This window comes from Diabrotica virgifera, chromosome 2 (genome assembly GCF_917563875.1).
Source record: "Diabrotica virgifera virgifera chromosome 2, PGI_DIABVI_V3a".
Classification (NCBI taxonomy): Eukaryota; Metazoa; Arthropoda; class Insecta; order Coleoptera; family Chrysomelidae; genus Diabrotica; species Diabrotica virgifera.
Window position 1 is genome coordinate 238274519 of NC_065444.1, and position 18372 is coordinate 238292890.

Sequence of the window (18372 nt, forward strand, 5' to 3'; positions counted from 1 at the left end):
CCGGCTCACAACTCCGCCATCGCCATGGCCAAATTGGTCGAATTGAGCTACAAACTGATGTTCCACCCAACGTATTCTCCAGATTTGGTCCTGTACAACTTCTTTTTGTTTCCCAACTTAAAAAAGTCACTCGCCGTGCAGAAATTTAAGTCGAATAAAGAGTTCATCGCCGCCACGGCAGCCTACTTTGCAGACCTCGAGAAAAGGTATTCTTCAGACTGGTTAAAGAAGTTGGAGCATGACTGGGTCAAGTGTACCGAGCTAAAAGGAGACACCGTTCAGAATTAAATCGCCACTTTTCCAAAATTTTCGTTTTTCTTTTGAAGACTAAGTACTTTTTGGACCGCCCTAGTATAAAAAATATAATATAACCACTGTAAGATCGCTATTTAATTTTAAATACTAAAGGTGAAGACCGATAAATTATAAGGAAAGCCAGACAATTTTACTAAAAAATATAGAAAATCCTTTAACATGAGAGTTTGTAAAGTTATATTTTTTACTTTTACTGGGGCTCGAACCACTGATCGTATATCCGCTAGAATAGGGCTTTTCATCGATTGTCATTTTTTTTTCGAGCTTCTGTCATGTGTCACATAATATTAATATATCTACGCCATACGTCTTTGGTTTCTATAATTATTGTTATATACCAATAACGTATGACGTAGATATATTAATATTATGTGACACATGACAGAAGCTCGAAACAAATGACTATGAATGAAAAACCCTATTGACGATCGAGCCGACTACTGTGCGCCTTTGCCCACTATTATGCGCTGAACTAATATTAGGAGAATACCAAAACGGGTTCAGACCGGGAAGATCGACAATTAATTCCATACATACAGTGGAGCAAATAATTCAAAAATTGAGAGAATGCAACAGAGAAACACACCTAATATTCATAGATTTCAAAAGCGCTTTTGACACAATTAATCAAACGAAAATGATGGAGTAGCTAGAGAATATTGGAATCCCAGAAAAATTAAGATATATGCTAACAGTGAGCCTAAAGAACACCACAGCAAAGATCAGTTTCAACGGAACAACTTCTAAAGAAATCAATGTAAACAAAGGCGTGAAACAAGGTGACTATATCTCACCGACACTATAACCTGATGTTAGAAGTAATAATAAGGAGGACAAACTTTGCAAACAAAAACATTATTACAGATCAACTTCAACTAGTAGCATGTGCAGATGATCTAGTCATCACAGCGAAGACGAGGATGACACTTATAAAAGCAGTTAAAAAATTAGATAAAAAAGCAAAGAGAATAGGGCTAGAGATAATCCAGCACTAAACAAAATACATGACGATAGGGAAGGACGACACAACAACTCAGAAATATCTAATAACACAGAACCATAAATTTTAAACTGTATCCACCTTTAGCTACTTGGGAGTAAGTAACTTGGGAGTTTCCCCAATAGGGAAAACCGGAAAAGAGAGAACAGAGGAAAGAATTCTTAAAGACAAAAAACATATGGAATAAATAGAAACCTGCTGAGAAGCAAGACCCTAAGTAAGAGAACAAAGATGAACCTATAGAAGACCTTAATAAGACCTGTTGTTACATATGGTATGGAAACAACAACGATTAACAAGAAAGAGGAAGATATCCTTCTGACATTTGAAAGAAAAATAATGAGAACAATACTGGGCCACAACGTGACAAGAAAGGGAGAAATACTAATGAAAACAAATGCCGAAATTGAAGAAGAATTAAAGAGAGAGAATATAGTCAGATACATAAAATCGCTTCGCTTAGAATGGATAGGACATATACAGAGACGCCCACAATCAGATATGTTGAAAAAGATAACTAACGGGACACCACTATGGCCCAGGTGTAGAGGAAGACCCAGAATAAGATGGCTTAATAATGTAGAAGAAAACATAAGAGCAATGACTGTGAAAGACTGGAAACTTCAGTGGTAGGACAGGAAGAAATTGAAGAGAAGCACGACAGCAGTAAAGACACACAGCAAGCTATAAATGACAGAGAAGTAATCCACCTCACCCAAGAATAGGATTTTAAACGCCACGGCGTTAGCTAATAATCCCTAGGGATAGTAATGCTTAATGAATGAATGAATGTAAAACTACAGGTAAATAAAATAAACACAAATTGTAGATATAAAATTTTTATAATTATTGGACAGTTATATAAATCTAATATAAAATCTAATAAGATAAAATAAAAATGATTAAATTTCAATTATACAAAGAATTGTTTTTAAAACTAACTTAGTGTCTATAATAATCACATAGTACGTCTATTGTTAAAATTTATCACATTTTTGTATAACTAAAAATCCAGCAGAATTATTCAAAAATATTGTTATGATAATTGGTAACAAATTAGAATATGAAAAATTTGATTGATTTATAACTAAAGTAAACGACAATTATTAAGTTCTCTACTTTTGATGAAGTTAAATATTATCATAACAATTATTTGATCAAAGAAATCGCCTAGTCGAGAATCGAGAAGTAGTTCAAAGATATGTAGCGAAGGGCATTTTAAAATTGTTTACTATTCAATGGCTTCAAAACGGATTTAAAAAATATATTAAAATTTTACTTACAACTATCTTGTGTGTGTATGAACGTGTGTGTGTGTGTGTTAGATTACTTTTGGATGACCAAATTAACGAACAGGATCTGTGGAAAAGGCGATATATTTTCGAACTCTATAAACTTTTTGGTTGTGCAGATATCGTCAAAACTATCAAAATAATAAAACCGCCTAAGATTGGTGGGTCACATTATGTGGATGGATGAAAGTGATCCTACTAAAATAACTAAACTAAATAAGCCGGTCGAAAGAAGAAGAAAGAGCGACCTAAATTGAGACCTGGACGATGTGCAGAAAGATTTAAGGTGGATTTGAGTAAGGGAATTGAGAGAACAGACACTGAACAGCAGGGGTGGGCAAAAGCCGGCCCGCGGGCCGCATCCGGCCCTTTCGCTTATTTTATCCGGCCCGTTGAAAAATCCCACAAGCATTTTTTTAATCTCTTTTTTGTTAAAATTAACAGTATTAATGTGTGTAATGTTCATATAAATAATGAAATATGTACCTAAATAATAGAGAGTATTATAATTTCGAACAGTTGAAACTATATTCCTACTTTACTACATAGAATTGAACAATCACTTCTCTCACTCTTCGAGACAGTGATGTTTTGGTTTTTTTTTCCATTTTTTCTTCGAGTTTACCCTTCACAATCAGCTGCAACAACTCATACTTATCATTTCTGTGCCCTAATACGATATCTCTTCTTTTAATGATAGTCAGAAGTTCTCTATCTCTTCCCATTATGTGCAGCACCATTTCGTTCGTAATATGATCGGTCCAGGGTATTTTCAAAATTCTTTTAAAAAGCCACATCTCAAAAGCTTCAGTTTTCTCATTAAGTCAACAGTCCAAGCTTCGGCACCATAAAGAAGAATAGAGTGGATATAACATTTTATCATCCGATATCAGATTTGCAGATTGAGTCTTTGGTTACTCAGAAATTTCCCTATATTCAAAATGGCTGCTTTTGATAGCCTATTCTTCATCGAATTTTTGATTTCGGATTTAGATCTTCTGTAATACAGAATCGTATTATCCACTTGTTCAATATCTTCATTTTTTATCTGGATCCTTGTTATGAATGATACAATGGACCATATTTCTTTAAAAATTACGTGACATATTTTAGTGGGCACAAATTGTTTGCATGCACACCCCAGTTAGATAATGTATTATTACTATTATCTATTGTAAACAGTAAAGTTTCTTTGTCCAAATGCTTTAACATATTTTTGTCAATGATCGAAAACATCTACCACAATAAAAGTAAAAGTAGAAGATGAACTAACTGATCCAATTGAAGCTGGCAATGGCATACGACAGGGGGATTCCCTGAGTTATTATTATGTTTACCCTTACTGTTCAACCTAATCATGGATAAAATAATAAAAAAGTAAGAACTAAAAAAGGATACCAAATGGGAGAAAAATAACTTAAAATAATCTGCAATGCAGAAGATGCAATACTAATCTCTCAGAGTGAAGATAATTTACAGCGGATTATGCTGCACCAATTTAATATAACCACCAGAAACATGTTAATTCCCTAAAAAGAACAAAATGCATGGTTATAACAGCACATCCAATAAGATGTAAATGGGAGCTGGAGGGTTATGTAATAAAACAAGTGAGTGAGTTTTAGGCGTCACAATATCTAGCTACGGAAACTCGAAACAGAAGTGGAAGATCAAGTGAATAGAGCAAACAGAGTCGCAGGTTACCTGAATGACACAATGTGGACCAATAAAAATATCGGAAAAGAAATGAAAGGCAGAATTTACAGAACAGTCATCAGACTAATATTGACATACACGGAAAAAACACGACCTGACACAGAGAGCGCAAAAAGATTGCTCGAAACAGCGGAGATGAAAACTCTTCGAAAAATCGATGGCAAGACACTATGGGACGGAGCTAGAATTATAGATATACGACGGAGATGCAAGGTGGACAACAGTTATAACCGGGTAAGAAACAGAAGAGTAGAATGGAATGACCACATAAGCCGAATGACCACAAATAGAGCACTATAAGGACGGCGAGAGACGGTTCCTCAATAGAAAGGCGGTCAGTGGGAAAACCAAGAAAACTATGGAACGACAACTTACTGGAGGCACATTTAAAAATCAGACAGAGTCATGTCTATACAAAAAGAAGAAGAAGAAGTATTTTTGTAAAAAAAATTTCTTGGGCAGGGCAAAATTCGACCAAAAATATTCGCATGTGCACAGCGTAAGTAGGCGGTACAGTACTTCGGCCCGGGAAACATTATGAAAATTTCATTTTGGCCCGCGCTTAAAAGTATTTGCCCACCCCTGCTGAACAGGGAGTAATGTAAGAATGTTTTGAGGCAATGCTCATGAAGGCCTGTAGCGCCAACTGATGATCTAACAAAATTGATTGTTTTGAAAAATAACACCTGACAATTAAAATAATATCGCAATGGACAACTATACTATTGAACGTGTGGATGCCTTTACATAACTGGGCGCAGCAATCAATCACAAGAATTCCGTAAGTAGTGAAATTAATGCACGTATTTCCAGTGGGAATCGTACATACTATGCTAATAAAAGATTGATGGCATCTAAATTATTAGAAAAAAGAACCAAAATGACTATCTACAGAACATTGATTAGACCCGTATAACCCATAGTTGCGAAACTTGGGTAATGACGAAAAAAGTTGAAGCCCATCACATGACACTCGAGAGAAAGATACTGAGAAAAGTATATGGCCCGGTGCGAGAGGAATACGGCACATGGAGAATCAGGAGAAAGGATGAGGTTGATGAATTGAACGAGAAGTATTATATGGCAAGATTTATGAAAAGACAAATACTGTCACGACTGGGACATGTATAGAGACAAGAAGATGCAAAAACAACAAAGAAAATGTTACAATGGAAGCCGATAACAACGCCAAAAAAAGGAAGGCCAAGAACGATATGGTTGGATGATGTGGAAGACGACCTGAAAACCATAAACATAAGATAATGGAATGAGAAGGGCACAAGAGAGATCTGAGCCAGGGTTATGATGCCAAAAGAAGAATAAATAAGACTGTTTACCTAGTTATTTATAATAACCTTTATAAATATTTCACCAGTACTCGTACCCATGCTATAACCATTCAAAAGTTGATTTCTGCTGTCAAAAAACATAACACGTGGTTTTAATGTTGTGCTGTTTTCATTATTGTCGGTTTTGGTTACGATTTTCACCTGAATATTATACTTTACATTAAAAGTTGATTCAACACGGGTTAAATGTAAAAATACAATATACTTCTTTACAAATACATAACATCTTAAAGAATCTGAAGTTAATTTAAAGTGAGACGAAAATGCCAGACAATTATGAACTTTCAAATGTTCGGTTATTTCGTTAACAGTTCCTTTTTCACGACAATTTTTTATAGGGCAACTAAATTTTTTACCTTGTTTACAATTTATTTCATGGAACTGCATATCTGAAGCCTGAATGTTGCTACGACAATTACTACAATTCCACATGTCAGTCGCTATTTTTTTGGGAATTATTCTTCTAATATATCCATCACTCTTGAACCACTGATAACAGTAGTAACATATACAATTGTTACTGCGTTTATCTTTATAATAATAGGAAATTGAATATGTAGATAATGAAAAAATGTAATATTCTTGGCATTTAACACATCTTTGACTAAGTTCCGATTGTTTTTTTACAATTTGAGACCCGTGTAGAGCATTATTGAGTACAGGATTGAGTACAGGTTTCTTTACAACTCCAGCGTTACTAATTTCCGTTGACATCAAAACCTTTAGATTGCGATCAATTAACTTAAATTTAATTTGTACAAAGTTTGACATATGTGATATATCCACAACAACAATATCCTGCGTACAAGGTGTTGGGTCCAATACAATATCAAATTCTTTATTTTCGCTACTTAAACTAAATTGGTGGTATATATTTTTAGCATGTTCTAAGTTGCCCATATAAACTAAATCTAATTTTATTGTATTTTCGGACTTACGATAGTTAACATACAGAAAAAACAAATTATCTCCTTCTTGATACGTATAAGCATTGGGAGTTTCTAAATGGTTATTCAACTTGAAAATAAATGCTGGACAATCCAATATAGCATCCTTATGGTTGGAGTGAAAGTGTGGAAGTAAAAGAAGACTCGCCATTTCTTCATAACATATTGGACACCTGTGAATTTTTTTCAAGCATACCTAAAAGCGTTCAACAATTATTATTTTTATATTATCATTATAAGAAGAAAAAACCGCTAAATGCCGTAAAAATGAGTGGCGCATACAATATTCCAACTACAAAAGAGGCGATATGAATATTATGTGGCGCTAAAATGTATTTTATTTTGATGGAAAATAAAATTCTAGTTTTATTTTGAAAGATTTTTCCGTAATATTTGCTAAATTTGAAGTAAAGCGTCAACGTGCCACAAAAGAGTAACTTTGATACAGTTTGCATGTTGAAGCTCTTTTGTGAAGCGTTTTTCTTCAAATTCAGCAAATATTTAGAAAAATCTTAAAAATAAAACTAGAATTTTATTTTCAACAAAATGAAAATACATTTCATTTCCGCCTTAAGTGCGCCACTTAATATTCATATCAGTTTTTTTTGTAGCTGGAATATTGTACGCGCCACTCATTTTTACGGCGTTTAGCAGTTCTTTATTCTTGTATCAGGAGTTTTTCAAAGTTTTTTATTAATTCAATGTATGAAGTTGAATGTAATGTTTCTCGATTACACGTTAAGCGTTATAAATTGTCGCCTTTGTCCCATTATCTCCCAAATGATCTAGTGGTTACCACACTAAACTTGTGATATGACAATCCGAGTTCATATCCCAGCCATCTTAATACTTAATTAACTCAAAAATGAATAACCATTTGCAATTTCGTCGCAACACGAAACTACAGCCGCATTATATTCTAGTTCAATCAGAGAGTGCAGCAAGCACCTCTACCGGTTTCGAAACTTATTAGTCTCTCATCAGGAGGCACATATGCTGCTCTCTCTGACCTAACGAAATGGCAGGGATGTCCTAGCGGCAACTGCTAGTAAAAGACTAAGTTTTCAATCTAATAGCACATAAAATAATACTAAAAATATTACTCTAAATCCCACCAGATTGAAAACAACAAGGTCTTAACCTCGCTCATCTTCTTTAGTCTCAGCATCCGTTATGGCTTGCAAATTTTAGAAGCCTCGGAGGTGTAACCAGAGAAGGTCGCATTGTTTTCAATCTGGTGGGATTTAGAGTAATATTTTTAGTATTATTTTATGTGCTATTAGATTAAAATGTGCTAGTCTTTTGCTAGCAGTTGCCGCTAGGCCATCCCTGTCATTTCGTTCGTTGCAATCCGTAACTGCACGCCGGGGTTTGTCCTGGTTGAGTTAGAGAGAGCAGCATATGTGCCTCTTGATGAGAGACTAATAAGTTTCGAAACCGGTAGAGGTGCTTGCTGCACTCTCTGATTGAACTAGAATATAATGCGGCACTAGTTTCGTGTTGCAACGAAATTGAAAATGGTTATTCATTTTTTATTTAACTTGTTTACTCTGATTAGAGTACGAGGGGAACCATTCTCATTGGAACTTTAACGCGCTGAGCAGATGGGACGTGAATTATAAATTGTAAAATTCCCTCATCTTCTTCAACCAGAGAAGGTTCCCATTGTTTTCAATCTGGTGGGATTTAGAGTAATATTTTTAATATTATCGTATGTTCTATTAGATTGAAAACTTGAGTCTTTCACTTAATTAACTATTTTAAACGGGAAATAAGCCACAATTTAACTAAAAAATGATGATTTTATTAACGTTTCGACGTCCAAATCGGACGTCGTTGTCAAAATACAAAATATTAATAAATTCAACAAAAAATTTTTACAATAAATAATACAATACAATAATAATACAATAAAAACAATAATGGATCTCTGATAAAGTGATATAACATTTATTATAAAAAAGGATGCAAATCTGAACTTAAATCATAAAAAATATCATGCCCGAGTACAAATCTTATCAGACCATGCGTGTATCTGACAAGAAATTTATAATTATATTGTATATTTGTTGTGAGCCTGTAGCCAGCAGAGACTGGAAAAAATGTTGTTACTTAGTAAAAAATTCTTCTAATAATTTAATTCAATCTGACTCATTTATATCGGCAATTCAGACATATATTATACATTTTAAAGTAGAAGACTTTAAAATGATATTGCCAATATTTATGAGTTGCGTTCCTGGTACGACTTTACTGAAAGATAGTTCATTCGATTACATGAAATCAACCCCAACTCAAGAATATCCGTCACAAAAAATCATAGCTGTCTTTAAAAATACAACCACATGCAACGGTGACAGTAAAATTCTCGCGTTCGAGGTTCCATAGTAAATGTCGGGATAGTATCACGAGGTTTTTCCTGGTTTTTTCTCTTGATTTACTATGGAATCTCATGGATTTCATGTAATCGAATGAACTGTCTTTTAGTAAAGTTGCCCAGGAACGCAACTCATAAATATTGGCAATATCATTTTAAAGTCTTCTACTTTAAAATGTATAATATATGTCTGAATTGCCGATATAAATGAGTCATATTAAATTAAATTATTAGATGAATTTTTTACTAGACGACAAAAATTTTGTTTCATTTATTAATATTTTGTATTTTGCCAACGACGTCCGATTTGAACGTCGAAACGTTAATAAAATCATCATTTTTATTAAAATTGTGGCTTATTTCCCATTTAAAATAGTTAATTACAAAAACATCTACACTTTTTTTCAATATAATTCTTTATGTCCATCAAATATACACTAGATTATTTATTTTTCCATTCGAACTAGATTGAAAAAAATATTGGGATGGCCGGCAAATAAACTCGAATTTCCCGATCAAATTTAGCGTCGTAACCACTACAACTACATAAACCATTTCTGCAATAATGGTTAAATGGGTTATACTTTTAGAGTTCGATATAAAAAAACCAAAATTTTAAAAGTTTAGTTTTTCAGTTTTTCGGCTATACTGAGCCGTGTGTATGTCTGATCTTGACCGCTTATTTGTTTGCTTTACTTAAATTTGAAAGCTTAACTCAACGCTATTGATTTGGTATATTTGAGGTTTTCCTGTCTCTCCTTGACCCTAAGAAATTATATACCCCCAAAAAATATACCGTTTTGTACCTACCCAGTCCTATAGGGCTTTTCATCGATTGTCATTTGTTTCGAGCTTCTGTCATATGTTGTATAATCTGTGTATAATATTATTATATACGGATTATACGACATATGACACAAGCTCGAAACAAATGACTGTGAATGAAAAGCCCTAATACTGGCTTATGGGTTGGCATAAGTCACAAACTACACCGGTGATAAATCGGCCCTGACCCCCTCTTGAAACATAGAAAAAAAATCAGATCGGTTTAACTTTTCCACACACATACACACGCACACCCAAAAACATTTTCCCCTTTTTAAATAGAAATTGAGTCACATTTCTGAGCTCGGTAACTTTTGAACGGTATAACCGATTTTCAAAATTAGACATGCGTTGGAAAGGTAATGATCAGTCCAGTCCGTAAACGTCGGACTTATATTTTTGAAATTCTTGGGAGTTTTGGGGACGAGAACGAAAAACAGACCCTAAATGGGACGGGCCGTAAAATCCACACACTTGAATCAAAATGGATGGTTGACATATGGATGGGCGAGTCTTTTCCTAAACTTTAAAATGAGATTTGGCCCAATTTTTAATTCAGTCATATTAAGAAAATCGAGAATTTCGTGTATATAATAAATATAGTGTCACATGTACATGTACCGGGTGTCCCAATAAGAATGGCTCTCGGCCATATCTCAGGAACCGTTTATAGTAGAGCTTTGAAATAAAAAATTTTATAACAAAAGTTGCCTCAGGAAAAGCCTGGAAATTATGTTCATAATTGTGGGACCACCGCTAGAGGGCGTAATTGAATATCAAAAATTAAAAAATCTAAATTTTACAAAATTTTCCTAATGAAGGGGCACTGGAAATCCGATCATCGTATTCTTCATAAAATTCTACGTATATTTGATTTGACAAGTTTAGGTCTACCTTTGAAAATAAGAGGTGGGGGTGAGTGGGAACCTTGTTATTAAAAACTGGCTGTGAGTCAGGTTCTGCTTAATCAAATTTTGCAAACTTGGTCTTGTTGAAGACAGATCTTTTTCGTCAATGTAAAAGTTATGACTTCGAATTAACTTACTGAGTAATATGCCAGCTAGAAGGCGTTATTTAATTTTTTTCAGAAATCTAGTGTTCCTTGGAAAATATTAAATATAAACATGCATTTTTAATCCCATATTACAAAATTAGACAAAATTAGCAACAGAATAGCGAAAACCCCATGTTAATACCTTTTTTCTATCTCGAGATATCTTACAAAACGTGTAAATTTAAAAACATAACTGTTACTGTCACCGGTAAACGAAATAATTCATTAAAAGTAGGGTGCTATGGAAACAACAAAGAAACATTTTCCAGCTGTCAACGTATATTAGGTCTTTTCAACGCTTCTCATTTGTTTCGAGCCTCGTTCATATCTCGTATATTAATATTATACACGGATTATACGGCATATGACAGAGGCTCGAAACAAATGAGAAGCGTTGAAAAGCCCTATTACAAAGAAATAAAAACAACTATTTAGTGATGACATAAACGTTCAAATTTTTGCCCATCATTTTCGTTGCAAACATTTACTCTTTCAAGAGTAGATTGAACAGCAGTCTCAATTTCTGCTCTCGATATGCTTTGAATGGCGTTTAGTATTCTCTGGATAATGTATTCTAGAGTAGTGTATGATGGGCAACAATTTGAATATTTAGGTCGTCACTAAGTAGTTCTTTTTGTTCTGTGTTATATTTAATTTTAATAGTATTGTTTCTCTTTACATTGTTGTTTTAATTAATTATATTTTTATACGTTGACATCTGGAAAATGTTATTTTGTTTTTTTCCACAGCATACTACTTTTCATTAACTTAGTTTACCGGTGATAGTAACAGTTATGTATAAAATTTACATGTTTCTCGAGATATCTTGAGATAGAAAAAAGGTATCGACATGCGGTTTTCGCTATTCTATTGCTAATTTAATCTAATTTTATAAAGTATGATTAAAAATGCATACTTGTATTTAATATTTTCCAAAGAAAACTAGATTTCTGAAAAAAAATAAATAACGCCTCCCAGCTGGCTTATTACTTATTAGGATGGTTCAAAATTATCACGCTTACATTGAAGAAAAAGATCTGTCTTCAACAAGACCCAGTTTTCAAAATTTGATTTAGCAGAACCGGACTTACAGCCATTTTTTCATAACAAGGTTCCCACTCACCCCCACCTCTTATTTGCAAAGGTAGAGTTAAACTTGTTAAATCAAATATGCGCAGAATTTGATGAAGAATACAACAATCGGATTTCCAGTGCCCCTTCATTAGGAAAATTTTGTAAAATTTAGATTTTTTTATTTTTGATATTCAATTACGCCCTCTAGCGGTGGACTCACAATTATGAAAATAATTTCCAGGCTTTTCCTGAGGCAACTTTTGTTATAAAATTTTTTATTTCAAAGCTCTACTATAAACGGTTCCTGAGATATGGCCGAGAGCCATTCTTATTGGGACACCCGGTACAATGGGTTGTGCTCCACTGGCGAGAACTGCCGTTCTCTGGAATTAATATATAATTATCATATCTAATATCAAAAACAATAAACATTTATTATAAGAATATGTTTAAGGGGATAGTCGCAAACTTCCGGCTCCAATATTATTTAAATGCATTCGTTGTTTTCGAGTCCTGAAGAAACTAATAAATACTTTTGAAAAATTTGAACGCAGAATTAAAGACTAAATTATTACCGAGATCGAAAGTCCGGGCCGAAAGTCCCTTGGAATAAATAAAAAGTTACTTTTGAATGAGATATTTTTGAAATTAAAAATCACACTAAATTTTCACTTTTTTCACCCCTGTAACTTATTAAAATAAACATTATAGTATTCAGGAACTTTCGGCCCTCGGTAATCACGTAATCTTTCATTCTGCGTTTAAATTTTTCAAAAATACTTATTAGTTTTTTCAGAATTCGAGAAAAATAAATGAACACCCTTAATTAATTATAGAAGAAAATTAGATCGGGCAACCCTTGTTTTTTATAATTGTTAACATACTAAATTACATGTCCAATAATTTTTTCCCAAAATAAATCGGTGCAGATCGACCTTATATCGACTTTATGTCTTTAGACAACGCTTAAAGAAAACAAATCGATTAAAAAACAGAGCTGGTTTCGCGTTCTAGCCAAGTTTTTTTATATAAAATAAAAAATGGTTATCAAATTATGTTTAAAAATAATATTTATGTTACTTAAAAATAAGTAATTTAACGATTTAAATATGGGTATACGAATGGAAGTCTATTTTTTATTGTCTAAGGTTTGATTGGTGCAAATAAACTCACCGCCATGCGCCACTAAATTCCGCCTCCCAAAATTTTTTATTAAGTTTGACAATCTATAACTTTATTATTTGTATTCCGATTTTCAAGATTCTTGCATCACTTTTTAAGTACATGTATTGATATCGTTCTTTATTATTCCGGTAACAACAAAAATTTGCTTAGATTGCATTATACAGAGGCGAATGGAAGCGTTGTATGTTCTCTGTGGAAAAATTGAAGAGCTGATTTTGCTTCATAGTCCTTTCATATTATCCCGGAGGCAACACTTAGATTTTGTTTTTGGCATTATCCGAATATCTCTTGTCTTGTAAGAGCTGCACAATTTTTTGTAAATAAGAACATTGATTGAGTCATAAACATAAATATCTTAAATAGAGGTTGGATTAGTAAGATTAAAATGACCTGCATGCAGCCCAGATCTCAACCCTATCGAGCATTGATGGGATGAATTTGAATAGCTATTAGCCGTCATTACCCGAATATTGGGTACAGTTATGGTTCTGGTAGAGTAGTCCAGGGTAATAAGGTTTTTCCCATGACACTCGAGCAGCCAGGGTACTGAAGTGTTTTTTCGACAGGTGATACCTATAAGAGCAAATTGTTACTATTTCCTGCGTAGGATCTGGCGGCAATTTTTATTTATAAACAATTAAGTATCAAAAATGGCATTTTTCCTTTTTTTTAAATCAATGGAAAACAGTGAAACTTATGGTTTTTTTAGTACAAATATCTTTGAGATTATGGAAAAGCTTTAAAACGACGTATTACAAAGTTTGATATACTCATTTATTGTTAATATAATTGCGAAAAAAGGTCGGAATTGCAAAAAAAAATAATTTCGCAATATCTATTGTAAAAATTAGTGTACAGCTTTGAAGATTTGGTCATATAAGGGTTATTTGGTGCTTAATATGTGATAAAAATTTCAAAACGATTTATTCAATTGTTTAAATTTTATTCAAATTACGACGAAGTAGTTTTCAATCCTAATAGTAAATTATTAATATTGAAAATATTAAAAATATTACTAAAAAATTTTTAATTGATGGATTCGACCGTTACTTGATGGAAGTTCATTTTATCTAACAATAAAAAACTGAAAACGTTTGTTTTCTATACTTCCACAAAATTTATTATATCTAAGTGACTACAGCTGTTTCGGCGGAGTGAAAGCGGAGCTGTTTCATTACTTGAGAAAGGCACTCCGCCGAAACAGCTGTAGTCACTTAGATATAATAAATTTTGTGGAAGTATAGAAAACAAACGTTTTCAGTTTTTTATTGTTAGAAAAAATTTTTAAATTGAAAACTTATTGGTACACTTTTCTGGTGACACCTCCAAGACTTCTACAATTTGCAAGTCAAATGGATGCTGCAGTGAAGACGAGAGGGAAGGAATTCTACACTATGCAATTCACATCCCCCGTCTGCAGCTGGTAAAGTTCCAACCGAAAAATGAACCTAGTTACTCTACGGAGTAACACGACTATAAATAAAAATGTATACCATTTTTATTCAGTTGCAATGCGAAGGCAAAACAATCTTACTTTTCAATTAGAATACGGAGTGCAGTCCAGTCCCTTGAACCGCGATTTTCGGCTCTTATTGGAACCTTCATCGGAAGGAACGTAGGCACTGTTCTCCAATGTCAGATGGCGCTAGCCACCTACTATCATCACTTCAGTTGCAATGGGTGGGAAAACCTCTCGATGCGAATCAGTTAAAATATGGAGAACAGTGCCTACGTTCCTTCCGATGAAGGCTCCAATAAGAGCCGAAAATCGCGGTTCAAGGGACTGGACTGCACTCCGTATTCTAATTGAAAAGTAAGATTGTTTTGCCTTCGCATGGCAACTGAATAAAAATGGTATACATTTTTATTTATTCAAATTGTTTATCCCAGAGAGCATTTTTTTGCAATAAGATAAGTCAGAAAAACATGACGTTAGAACCATTCCACATAATGAAAGAGCATGAACTATATTTTCAACTTGGTTTCAAAAAAGTGAATAAAAAATGCATTTATTAGAAATAAATAATTATGCAAAAGTATCGTAAATCTTTCCATATAAACTTTTTATTTTGTTATATAAGAAATTATATATATATTTATTAAAATTTTTTATCAATTATGATATAAATAATATTACTTGGTAGTTGTGCACTTAAAACAGGGTAAAAAAGTTAATTTATTTGGAAAAAGTTATCCAAAAAGTATATAAGGAAAGATTTACGATACTTTTGCATAATTATTTATTACTAATAAATGCATTTTTTATTCACTTTTTTGAAACCAAGTTGAAAATACAGTTCATGCTCTTTCATTATGTGGAATGGTTTTAACGTCATGTTTTTCTGACTTATGTTATTGCAAAAAAAATGCTCTCTGGGATAAACAATTTGAATAAAATTTAAACAATTAAATGAATCGCTTTGAAATTTTTATCACATATTAAGCACCAAAGAACCCTCATTTGACAAAAATTTCAAACCTGTATACTAATTTTTAGAACAGTTATTGCAAAAATAATTTTTTTGCAATTCCGACCTTTTTTCGCAATTATATTAATAATAAATGAGTATATCAAACTTTGTAATATGTCATTTTAAAGCTATTTCCATAATCTCAAAGATATTTGTACTAAAAAAATCATAAGTTTCACTGTTTTCCATTGATTTGAAAAAAAAAAGGGAAAAATGCCATTTTTTGACAGTTAATTGTTTATAAATGAAAATGGCCGCCAGATCCTACGCAGGAAATAGTTACAATTTGTTCCTATTAGTATTACTTGTCGAAAAAACGCTTTAGTACCCTGGCTGCTGAAGTGTCACGAACAGGGTATATTTTTGTCTTATTACCCTGGCCTAGAGGAATATTGGGCTAGTCCCCAAGCAAGGAGAACACATCGTATTTATTCTATGCCAATCAAATTGCTAGCAGTCGTTGCTGCGAGAGGCGGACATACCCGCTTTTGAATTGTTTCATTGTTTTTTTGATGTTTTGATTTATGTTTTGTTAATTTTAGAGCGTTTGATATTTTTAATTAAATAAATCTTTAAATCAGAGTTTTTATTTACAGCTTTTATAAGAATAGAGATGTTCGGAAGGTTTTTGTTCAAAAAAACAAAAAATCTTAGGGATAGCTCCGAGACAATACGAAAGGAGTATGAAACAAAATCAGTCCTTTAATTTTTCCTCAGAATTTTTTAAAGTTTGAAGAAAATACAACGGTTCCATTTATTCCCGTATAATGTCATCTAAGCAAATTTTTTTTGTTGCCGGAATAATAAAAAACGATATCAATACATGTACCCACAAACTGATTTAAGAATCTTGAAAATCGGAGTACAAATAATTAAAGTTAAGTATAAATTGTCAAACTTAATCAAAAAATTTTAGTGGCGGAATTTTGTGTCGTTGAGTGTATAAAAGTAACTACAAAAACCTTACACTTATCGTATTTTGTTAGGAAATTAAAATAACTACAAAAAAAACGAAGAAGGTATCTTTTCTTTAAATTTATAAACAAAACTTACCTGTTCGTGATCCTGCACCTCAGAATATTTTAACAATTCTCGACAACCATCAAATCTGTTAATACATTTAAATAAAGAATTTTCAGCAATTTTTCCGTATTGTGATTCTACTGCTTCTGATTTATGATTTGATTGTTCATTATCATGATTACATCTTCCACATTGCATGAGTCTGTTCGGATAAACTTTTACCGGTTTCACGGATAAATACAAATGACAAAAACTGCAAAGTAAAGTCTCTAATATATTATCTGGAACTATAAAAGCCATAATAGTATCGTTTATAATAGAATAAAAAATATAAATATATAAAATAACAATCTTCTTGCTTTAATAGTCAATCACAAAAACCACAAAATTAAAAACTGTATAAAATATTTACTAGCCGAAGCTCTAGTCCAAAGTATGAAAAGACGGGAATTCTGGTGGGGTCTCCGTGGTCTGGCTGCGCATTGACAAAATTTAAACAGGTGGGGAAAGCCTCATTCTCTCTTATAGACCAGAGAAAGCATCAAAATAAAAGCCTTTTTGTGACACTCTTTGATACATGTTTACAGTCGCGTAACTACAATACCACTACCACTGAATATCAAAGTGGTTTTAGGTCTGGTCGATCAACAACTAACAGACCAGATATTTGTGCTAAGGCAAATACTGGAAAAACCAATTAATTCAATATCGACACACAGTGGCGTGCTGGCCATATAAATGAATCGGTGCAATCACCGAGAGGCCGCGGCCTCTTGAGGCCGGTCAAATAGGTTTTCACAAAAATTTTTAGATGTAACAAAAAAAAATTTTTTAATGTCTAATCGGTTAATTTTGCTAATAATATTAATAAAATATTTAAAAAAATCAAATTTTTTGTTAATTGTGTAGTACAGTTTAAGTAAATGAGTAAGATTCTATAGTCTATATACATAAATAGATTGCTACAGATAATATTATTTATTTTCATACATACAAGTATATTTATGGTTTTCCAATTTCCGTCAAACATGTATGTACTCTGCATAATTAATAAATGGAAAAACGTCTTGCTCATTTTTGACCGAATTATTGAAAGTATCTAAAAGCGATTTGATCAAGACAAATCAAATTGTTTTATAATGATATAAGCACTCTATATCCTAGAAATTTTGATACAATAAAAAAATGGTATACTTTTGATGGCATTTAAATCATTTACTGAAAAATTAAGAAAGTTTTATCCTACCATATTATCATCTGTGACTGCAATTAGAGAAGAACTTATGGATTTTGCTGATAAATGGATTATATTAAAAATAGGATTTTGCAAAATAATGAGATTATAGAAGATGGAGTTAATGATGAATATGTTCAGCCTACAGAAAATATGAAGGATGATATTATTAATCCAAGTGATAATGAACATGAAGTAACAAATGACAATGTTGATATCGTGAAAACCTCACCTCCGTGTGGTACTAAAATGTGTAAATATTGTATAACTTGCTGTTACGCTGTTTTGCATAAGTCTAACTTATATCAGTGTGCTTATCCAAATTTAAATAGTATAATATAAAGCATTTATTAACTCTTTCATTGACACAAGTATCTTGAGAAAAAAGCTTTTCAACATTGAAATACATAAAAAATCGGTTAAGAAGTACTTTAACACAAGATAACTTTTATGCTAATAGCTATAGACAAATAAGCTTTGTATGAGCTTAAAAATGATGAAATAATCGAC

At 32.7% G+C, this 18372-nt stretch overlaps 2 protein-coding genes across 3 annotated transcripts in view; one reads left to right on the forward strand and one right to left on the reverse strand.

Annotated features, from left to right (window-relative positions):
• LOC114330885 (neuroendocrine convertase 2) overlaps positions 1-18372 on the forward strand; it is a 423318-nt gene that overhangs the window by 391332 nt on the left and 13614 nt on the right. The gene's annotated exons all lie outside the window — the stretch shown is intronic.
• LOC114330889 (uncharacterized) lies at positions 2156-16881 on the reverse strand. Its single transcript, XM_028280313.2, has 2 exons — positions 16659-16881; positions 2156-6815 (listed from the first exon to the last, which is right to left on the reverse strand). The coding sequence occupies exons 1-2, from the start codon at positions 16824-16826 to the stop codon at positions 5661-5663; spliced, it is 1323 nt and encodes a 440-aa protein (XP_028136114.1). The 5' UTR covers positions 16827-16881; the 3' UTR covers positions 2156-5660.

Coding starts and splice junctions, on each gene's coding strand:
- LOC114330889 (XM_028280313.2), bottom strand. CDS start 16,826: ATGCAATGTGGAAGATGTAATCATGATAATGAACAATCAAATCATAAA. Junction 6,816..16,658: donor AGGTGCAGGATCACGAACAG/GTAAGTTTTGTT, acceptor GAACGCTTTTAG/GTATGCTTGAAAAAAATTCA.